General features: G+C 33.7%; 2 protein-coding genes across 2 annotated transcripts; both read right to left on the bottom strand.

Annotated features, from left to right (window-relative positions):
- Positions 1 to 861: 861 nt before the first annotated feature.
- Positions 862 to 5,421, bottom strand: LOC140442208 (lysosomal Pro-X carboxypeptidase-like). The gene is made up of 2 exons (XM_072533289.1): positions 4,120 to 5,421; positions 862 to 1,068 (listed from the first exon to the last, which is right to left on the bottom strand). Exons 1-2 carry the CDS (start codon positions 5,366 to 5,368, stop codon positions 908 to 910), a joined length of 1,410 nt encoding a protein of 469 aa, XP_072389390.1. The 5' UTR covers positions 5,369 to 5,421; the 3' UTR covers positions 862 to 907.
- Positions 5,422 to 8,000: 2,579 nt separating this feature from the next.
- LOC140437206 (protein FAM200C-like) lies at positions 8,001 to 8,336 on the bottom strand. Its single transcript, XM_072526572.1, has one exon. It carries the CDS (start codon positions 8,334 to 8,336, stop codon positions 8,001 to 8,003), a length of 336 nt encoding a protein of 111 aa, XP_072382673.1.
- Positions 8,337 to 9,222: the final 886 nt, after the last annotated feature.

Raw genomic sequence — 9,222 nt, 5'->3', positions numbered from 1 at the left:
TTTAAAAACGAAAACTACTGATGTACCTGATGGCAATAAAATGGCAATTCGAAATACATTATATAATATGTACAGCACGACCGGATTCACTTTGTATTTGAGATTTGGATGCGCAATGGTGCTGATGCTCGGTAAACCCAGCGCGATCAGTCATAGGCCAAACGTCGACGAGCAAATGTAATTGTTTCTACAGTTGGTACAGTCGGTGAAATAATTTTTGAATATGGATTTTAAATCGCTACTAAAACATAAAATTCTAAGCGCACAAAGTGGTAAAATAGTAAATAATGTATTAAATTTTATGAAATTAGAAGCGGAGCGTGGTCCATTAGTCCTTTGTCACAAGTACACAAACGGGTTGCATTAGTTGCGAGTTGGTATTAATCTACGGTAAAAAACATTGTGAAGCAAAGAAAAAATATTGAAAAGGGGGAAGTTTCGTCATTGGAGAACTTCGAAAAAATTCAAGTTAGATGATGTTGATTCGAGAATATTTCGAAGACAAATTCACAATTGGTATTTACAGGAAAAAACAGCACCCACTCTCAAACGCTTAAAAAGAGAAATGCTGCTGCACAGAAATCTTTCATGCATCAGTTTCCAAAGCTAGAATTACCATTTGGAACGCCAACATTCAAAAGGAGACGGTGCAATATAAAGAGAAGCCTCTCAAGGGAAAATGATGAACAAGGATTAAAGAGAGCAGCCTCAATCATGCGCATTAAGTGCAATAATTCTGAAGAAAAAGAGAAACTACTAAAAATAAGTTAGAAAAACTACGATGAAGCTCAGTAGAGATATACGAAGCTTTTGCTCCCAGATTTTTAACTGGGTTATTAAATTAAACACAGTAATAAATCAATGTACTTTATTAGATGTTTTAAACAGTATCCATTGCGAAAAGATGTTAGACATCCAACCAACGCTTAATAGCAGCAATATGAAATTTTCTAGCATTGATAACGTAGTTATTGTCCGAGGGGTCGTAGTTTCTTAGTTCGACATGGTGTGGACCATCGGTTATATTGACCGCAACAATGGTATCACTAATATTCCGCAATACTCCACCTGCAATAATACAAATTTATATTTTTTTATCCTCTAGCACTGTTTTTTATAAAGCTGGTTTATCAATATAATTTTTATATTTAATAATTGTCTAGTGACTTTTGATAACATCAAGACGTTTGTATACTTGGGTCTCTCCGCAAGATCAACTCGAATAAGATAATAAGAAATCAAATTGATTACATAATGGTGAACAAGAGATTCCGTAATGGATGCCTCTCAGTTAAAAGTTACCCTGGAGCTGACGTATCGTCAGATCATATTCCTGTTATTGGTAAATTTTGGTTTAGATTTAAAAAGGTTACAAAAAATAATAATAACAAAAAATGTCACTTGAGAAGACTAAAAGATAAGGAAACAAAGGAGACAGTCGCACGGATTCTTTCAGAAAAGCTTAGTAACATGGAGCAAACATATGATCCAGAAGAATCACTACAGAATATATGTGAAACCTTTAACAAGATCAGACGAGAACATCTAATAGAAAATTAAGAGAAGAAAAAGAGTTGGATGAATGACAATATACTGAAACTCATGGAAGAACGAAGAAAGTTAGAAAATAACAAAAGAATTTACAAAAATATTCAGAGACAAATAAGAACCGAAACATGAAAGGCCAAAGAAAATTAGTTAAAAACACAGTGTGAAGAGATAGAGTTGTTGGAACAATACGATACATTTAATATGCATAAAAAGGTAAAACAAGCAGCTGGTCTTCAAAAATCCAACACAGCTAGTAAACTGCAAGATCAACAGGGAACATCCTCACAGATAAAAATCAAGAAATATGAATATGGGCCCAATACATTCAAGAACTCTTTGATGATGATAATAGGTCCGAACAACCCCCGTCCTACAAAGCTCCTGGATCTGATAATCCATATGCGGAACTCATAAAGCTATTTAACACCGACAGCAGATTATTTTAAGTTTTTTTTCTTCCATTTGGTATCCTTTTTTAGTTCTTACTTTTTTTACGGTTTCATCCATAATCAGGTTGAACAAAAGAGGACTCAGGGAATCTCCCTGCTTATCCCATTGCCAGCTTTAATAGGGTCGGTTAGTTCTTCTACTTTTACCTTTCTTGTGTTGTTTTGGTAGATAGTTTTGATCGTTTTGATTATTCCTAGAGGTATCTCTCTTGCGCGCAGTAAGTGGATAACGTCTTTTAATTTGACCCGGTCAAATGCCTTCTTATGGTCCACGAAACATAGATATGCCAGTTTGTTGTATTCTAATGATTTCTCTTGCACTTGCCTCATTATAAATATAGCGTCGGTGCATGATCTTCCCGACCTAAAACCTTGTTGTTCTTCTGCTAGTCTAATCTAATCTTAAAATTATAGCAACCAATATTCTTGTCAATTTTGAGAAAAAATTATTCGTATTATTAGTTTTGGTATGTAATCAATATTATTAGTATTATTAATTAAACATATCGATTTAAGAACAAAACATGATGATTCAGTAGATTAAAATGTCAGTTGGTAGTTCAGATTTCTTTCATAAATGGTGCAGTTACTCTACCGGACAAACAGTATGACTTGTCGTCCTAGCCTTAATATATAGATACATTTAAGTAATGACTCTGAATCGGAAAGTAAATAGGAAGTTGACGATAGTGAAGTTGAATATGAAACTAGAGATATATGAAGCCGTCTGTGAAATTTAAATTACAAGACAGTTAAGTAATTAGCAATAGTGCTGAGTTCTAGTTTTCTGTTTTTTGTTTTCTGTTATACACTTACACACCATTATTTTTTGTAGCAAGAAGCTTTTGAAATAATTAAAAAGGAAAACGTAATTAACAAATCAATATTTTGATTTTCAATCAATATTTTAACTGTATACAGATCGGGTAAGGGTGACTGACTTGTTTTTGGTGAATTTTGAGAATGTCATAACGTCCTTGCTTAGTAAAGCAGACAAACTGATCATACTTTGTGATTTTAATATAAATTTTAAAGTTAAATCTGACCCTTTTTTGTTATTCAAAATCTATTAACATCTTTTGGTCTAAAAGTAACTATAAACGATTATACTAGAATCAAACCCCAGTCCAGTAGTTGCATTGACAACATTATGACAAATTTTATTGAAAATATCTACAGAGTGGGCGTATTTGAACCTTGTTTTTGTGAACATCGAGCTAAATTTTTATTTATTGAACATAAAGTCGTTGACACTAATCAAACATTTCAACGGTTTATTACTTTTGATGTACAGAAACTTAACCGTGTGCTAGCTAGTACAAATATGGACTTTTTCTATGATATCAATAATGATCCTGATTTTTTAAAAGCCTTTTTTACCGAAACTTATAACAATTTAATATTAAGCATTTTGCACTAAAAAAGGTACGTCAAACTGCTGAAAAATCAACCGTACAATTGTTTAATAATGAATTATGGTCTTACAGATCTAATATTTCTCTTATTAAACACAATGCAGATGCCACTAATGATCCCGATTTGATCAAAGTTATGCCTCTACCTACTCTGTTGGTATTTCAAGTTCTAACTAAAATTCACAGAAGGGGAAGTGAGAAATTTTTAAAATGTCAACTATTTGTCAAACTATTATATAACAGTAAATACACTTAGTTTTACAACTGCTGCTAACACACTAAAATACATAAGAAAAGATTTTAATATAAAACTTATAAGCTTTTAGAACATTAATAGTAAAAACGTCCCGCCATTATTTCTTGTTCAAAATAATCTATCTTATATGAAAGCTTATGGTTTTCCCAAGCTAAAATTCCCAATATAAGGATGATTACATTTTTCTGATTATTATACCATGTTAACGCCTATGAAAGATTGATCAGTTCTGTATGGGTTTCGTATTATTAGCTGTGTTAGGAAAATTTGAACTCTAAGGTTGACGTTCTGGAAATTTTAAATATAAGTGACGTCACTTTATATAAATTGTGACGTGCACGCATTTTTATATGAAAAATACTATAAAGAAGCCATTCGAAAGGATGCAATAGAACCTAATTCTACTAAAAGAACAATAAGGAAAGAAGAACAATAAATAAAATCTTACCGGAAGACAAGGGATCAAGTAATCCATTGCTAAATACAATATTGGAAAAATACTTTATATTGAAGCCTCCAAATGTAGTAATTACCCAGTTACGTCTCTGGCTTTTTATATTATATCTTGTCAAGCAACATTTTGCAAACTCATCGTAATTCCAAGTCTTTGTAACAAACATGTCCTTGTCGGTTGAACACGTAGGTCTTATAAGCTCAGTACAAGACTGGTAATTCCAAGCTACTTCATTTGGATCTTCTATAGTACTGTTAATATTATTGCATTGTTTGGTCCCGGTATAATTGGTGTAAATCTCCAAAGCATAACCGAAGTGTTCTATCAAACTCTTAGAGTCGTTGAAATACGAGGTTGTTAGCTTGTCGCAGAAGACTTTAACAGGGTAAGCTGGAAGTGGAGTGAGAAATTCAGTCGGGTAATGGTAATTTGACAAGGCCAGTTTGACATAAATATTGCTTAACCAATCTAATAATCTCTCGACATCCTGTGCAGTTCGCAAATTCTTACAAAGACTCCAAGAAGTTGAAATAAATTTCAAGCCTGCTTTAGTTTTTGACATTTTATTTATGATATCCCATCCAATTTTAATCATCTTAGTGCATTCCTCATTTCCATATCTTTCGAAGACACTAGTAACCTTTTCATAAAAAGTACCGCAGGGTGTTAAATCCGGGAAGTACCAAATGGGAGCAGATGAAGCTATAGCACCTAGAACGCTGTAAGGATACTTCATTCTCAACCAAGCTGCTAGCATTCCTCCATAAGACCCGCCAAAAGCTATAAAGGGACTTGTATCGATAGTTAACATGGTACCGAAGTAAGTTTTTCTTAAATCTTCTATGACGTAAGCGTAATCAGCCAAAGCTTGAGAAGTAGTTAAGTACCTCAAGGTTTCTGGAGACGTCAAGGATTTGTTTCCAAATGGTAAGGATTGTCCGTAGTATCTATGTTCAATGAAGATTACCAGAGCGTTAAATCTGGGTGCTATGTCGAATATAAATCCACTATTTTGGGCAAATATATCGATTGGACCTTCATTTCCAGTGTATACAAACGCCGGTCCTCCTTTTACATGGTATCTGGTGGAGATTAAGTACCTTAATTTGAATGTTCTTGTCTCTACAGTGGAGAAATGGTCTACTGGCACTTCTATATAGTTAGTTTCTAAGGTGTATCTAGATGTGCATATTCCATAATTTACAAGAAAGACCAAAAGTATAAAAAGATTGGTTATATGCATGATTAATATTTTTGACAATTTAAAAATGACATTTACAAACTCATAAATTACAGTATAGAGCAGAGACTCCCAAACTTTTTTGTACCACGCCCCCTTTTGTTAAAATAAAAGCTTCGTGCGCCATCCCTTAGCAATAAATTGTATGAGCCTAGGAATAAAACAAAAACAAATAAGTATTACATTGAATACAAAACATTTATTTATACTGCCATAAGATACCTACAACAATATCAGTTTTCATAAAATACACAAATTATTAATAAAAGAAAAATAGATTAGGTTGGTTAGTGAGATGGATGGGCTTGCATTTTTTTTACTGGTATGCCTATTCGTAGCTGAGTTTTAGTAAGTACACAATGCAAGTCACTAGCAACATCAAGTTTATTCCGATAGACGTCCTTTGAAATATTTTAACCAAAATGAAGGTTTGTCCATTATATCAAAGTTGAATTTGGCAGAGGAATCATGTTTTATTTGCAAAGCATCTTCAGGAAGGGAGTCTATGTTGACATAGAATGGGTCAGTTGACATTCTGAAAAACTATCGTCACAAGTGTTTGGGAAGTAGTTCTGGAAATCTTCAATTAAGCTCTACTTATTCTTATTGCGCCGTCTTCTTTCGAAGGATGTCGATCGAAATGGCAATTGTAGTTTTGTAAATTGCTGCACGAAAGATTTCTGTGGATCAGTGGTGAAACCATCTCCTCAGGTCTGTCAGCCACGAGCTCTAGCGTCTTGCAACTGATCTTTTGCCTTGTACTTTAGCTTCCAATATGATTTGAAGTAATTCATATCTTTCACCTCTTCGCACATGACTCAAGTATTGTATTTTTCTATGTTTGGTTATGCTGAGTAATTCTTTTTGTTTACTCATGCTTCCGAAGTACCTCACCATTGGTAACTTTTTGTATCCATGGAATTCTCAGCGTCTGTCTGTATATATACATTTCAAAGGCCTCTATTCTTTTTTTTTGTTTCAGAGTCCATTGTTAAGAAATTTGAATAATTCTATGGGGGTGCTTGATATTTTACGCCTCCAAAGTTGTAATTTCTCAACATCTGGATTGCATCACAATGAATAAATATATTTGAGTCTTCACCCTGTAGTTTTAGGTTAAGGCTTTTCAACGAGTCAAATAAGCCAATATTACTTTGGTACAATGTTTTTTGAAGGTCACGCTTACTTCATTTGGCTTTTGATGTTCCAAGAACTGTTGTAACGTTATAAACGTCACATCTTTATTAATTTATATTTAAATAATTATATTGTTTTAATTTCTTTATATATTTATTAATTCCTTTGCCTTCAGATTCGTTTTTACTATTTTTTCTTCAAAAAGTACTTGGCGCCCTCTGTCTTTCTTTTCTTTCTCTTTCTGTCCAGTAGAATAAATATTCGCCTTCTCTCTTTCTGTCCTGTAGACTAAATTTTCTTTTCTATAATAACAGAAAAGCTTATTCCATCATATAGAAACATCCTATGACATCTGTGCTAACTTCATGCAGTCCCTTTAATAAGCTTCATTTTATGGTCTGCAACATTCTCTTGGGGTGAGTACTTTCATTGTAATCTTTATTCTATAATTCTGACAGCATTTTCAATATTCGTAACATCACTTCTTTCGAAAGCACGTTTTTCGATTATATGCATGTAGGGATCTGAACAGAAGTTAACTAAGTAATAATAATTATATTTCATTTTATCCTTGCCATCCGCCATTTGTTTAATTGTAATTTTGTAAAATGACAAGGGAATTAAACCCTTTATGATGTGTCTCTAATACAAGCTGTTTCTGATATTTTAGTTTATTGGCTGTATTTATCGACCATATTCACGGTTTATTGGCTGTATTAATTGGCCGTATCATTTTACTGGCCGTATTATGAAAATTTATCGAATCTATTGGAGGACCTAACCACCTAATTGGGAGGCCACATACACACACATGGAATAACTGCAGCTTTCAGGAGGATCTAACCTTCTAATTGGGAGGACACACAAGCAGCTCATTGATGCCATCGTTGCCTTAAGTATCACCCTCACTATATTCATTTTTAAGCATTGGCAGGATTGATTGTTTCTTGTTTTTAATAAATATGATTAGTTAAAAATTGTTTTATTTGCTATGAGTTAAGGGTTCAGGTTTGATTCCTAGTTTAAGGCAAGACGAACTCACACTTGAGATACTGATCTAGGCGAAGCATAGACGATAAGCTCCCATGGTTGATTGAGGTATTATTTTTATAATAGTATTTCAATTCTCTTTGGTAGTATTATCGTTACACTGTTACTTCATCTCGAAGGTCAAATAATCTTGCCAACATGTTTCTTTTTGAGAGCCATCATACTTCTGTATGAAACAGCAGTGTTTTGTGATCACTTCCTAAATCTTTATAAAAAGTTTTAAACAGTCGAGTATTCAACGTACTGTTTTTTACGTAATTCACTACTTTAATACACAACTTTAAAGCAGCATTGAGTTCATTTGGAAGGGTTTTAGTTGCCAAGGCTTGTTGATGTATAAAACAATGTATCCCAGTCACATCAGCATTTTTATCTTTTACTAATTACACAAAGCCTGAGCGAGAACCAAGCATTGAAGGCACGCAATCCGTACATACACCAATCAGTTTTACAGTTTTACAAAAAAGTCTGACACTGCTTTCATAACATCAATAGCTTGTGTCGTGATCTCTAATTCTGTAGAAAAGAGTAGTTCGTCTTTCATTCTTTCGTTTTCAATATACCGAACATAAACAGTTATCTGAGAACATTGTGCTATGTCTGTACTCTCGTTTAGCTGAATAGCAAATAATGGTGATTGTTTTACTGCATCAACTACCTGGTTTTGTATGTCTTCGACCATATCATCAATGCGACGTTTTACAGTTTTGTCAGAAAGAGGTATTTGAGAAAACTTTTGCTTACTCTGCGTTCCAAGAATAATACCAGCTGCTTTAACAGACATGGTTTAACAAGCGTCTCTCTCTCTTGTACTCAGATGACTGAGTACAAGAACCAGTACTATCCAACTTCACGCGTTTTAAATTTTTAGATTTTGTAGCAAAAAATTTCTTTGGTTTGTCCTTAAAAGAGGTATGTTTGGATGACAAATGTCTTTCAAGACGATTAGGTCTCATTGCATCATTGTTTAATACTTCATAGCAAATTACACATTGAGGGTGTTCGACATTATCTTTAAACATACAAATAAACCAATATTTGATATAATCATCGTTCTACTTGTGTTTCTTGGATGAGCTCATCTTGACTACAATATCTTCTCTCACTCAAATCAAGCTATATTGAAAGTTAACTACGGCAATTAAAATCTCACAACACGTACACTCTTATAACGCAAGAACACATGCAGACTAGGCTGAGGTATGTATCTCAAACACTGAGTCACAATTGGTTAACTGCGGTTACCAGGCCTGCGTCTGATGATGGGAGGGAAGGAGAAAGGCAGTGCTTGAAAATACTTTGACATTGAACGGCTCAAATTCCATTCTTTCAAGCCTTCGATTTCAATTTAATGTAGTAAAGTCAGATGTTACAGTGGTTTGTTTTAATTTTCTAAACATCATAGTTAATTTAGAATTTTAGAAAGACTCCCTATATTTAATTTAATGTTCAACTTGTCTCGCACCCTCTTGACATGTCCTCACGGCCTCCAGGGTTTTGCAAATTGTTGTTTTAATGAAAGAACTGGACGTAGAAGCTGGAAAGATAGGCCTTAATATGAATTACAGCAAGACCAAAATCATAACAAATACAGATGCAGACATCACAATGAGGATCGGACAAGATGAAATAGAACAAGTTCAGGATTATATATATCTGGGTCAAACTAT

This window comes from Diabrotica undecimpunctata, chromosome 1 (assembly GCF_040954645.1).
Source record: "Diabrotica undecimpunctata isolate CICGRU chromosome 1, icDiaUnde3, whole genome shotgun sequence".
NCBI lineage: Eukaryota > Metazoa > Arthropoda > Insecta > Coleoptera > Chrysomelidae > Diabrotica > Diabrotica undecimpunctata.
Note: the sequence above shows the minus strand (reverse complement) of the source record. Positions and strands in the feature narration are given on the sequence as shown.

What these genes read in the sequence shown, in the direction of transcription:
- LOC140442208 (XM_072533289.1), bottom strand. Translation starts at nt 5,368, where the DNA reads ATGCATATAACCAATCTTTTTATACTTTTGGTCTTTCTTGTAAATTAT. An exon ending in ACTTGATCCCTTGTCTTCCG is followed by an intron (nt 1,069 to 4,119) that starts GTAAGATTTTAT and finishes GTATTATTGCAG; the next exon opens with GTGGAGTATTGCGGAATATT.
- LOC140437206 (XM_072526572.1), bottom strand. Translation starts at nt 8,336, where the DNA reads ATGTCTGTTAAAGCAGCTGGTATTATTCTTGGAACGCAGAGTAAGCAA.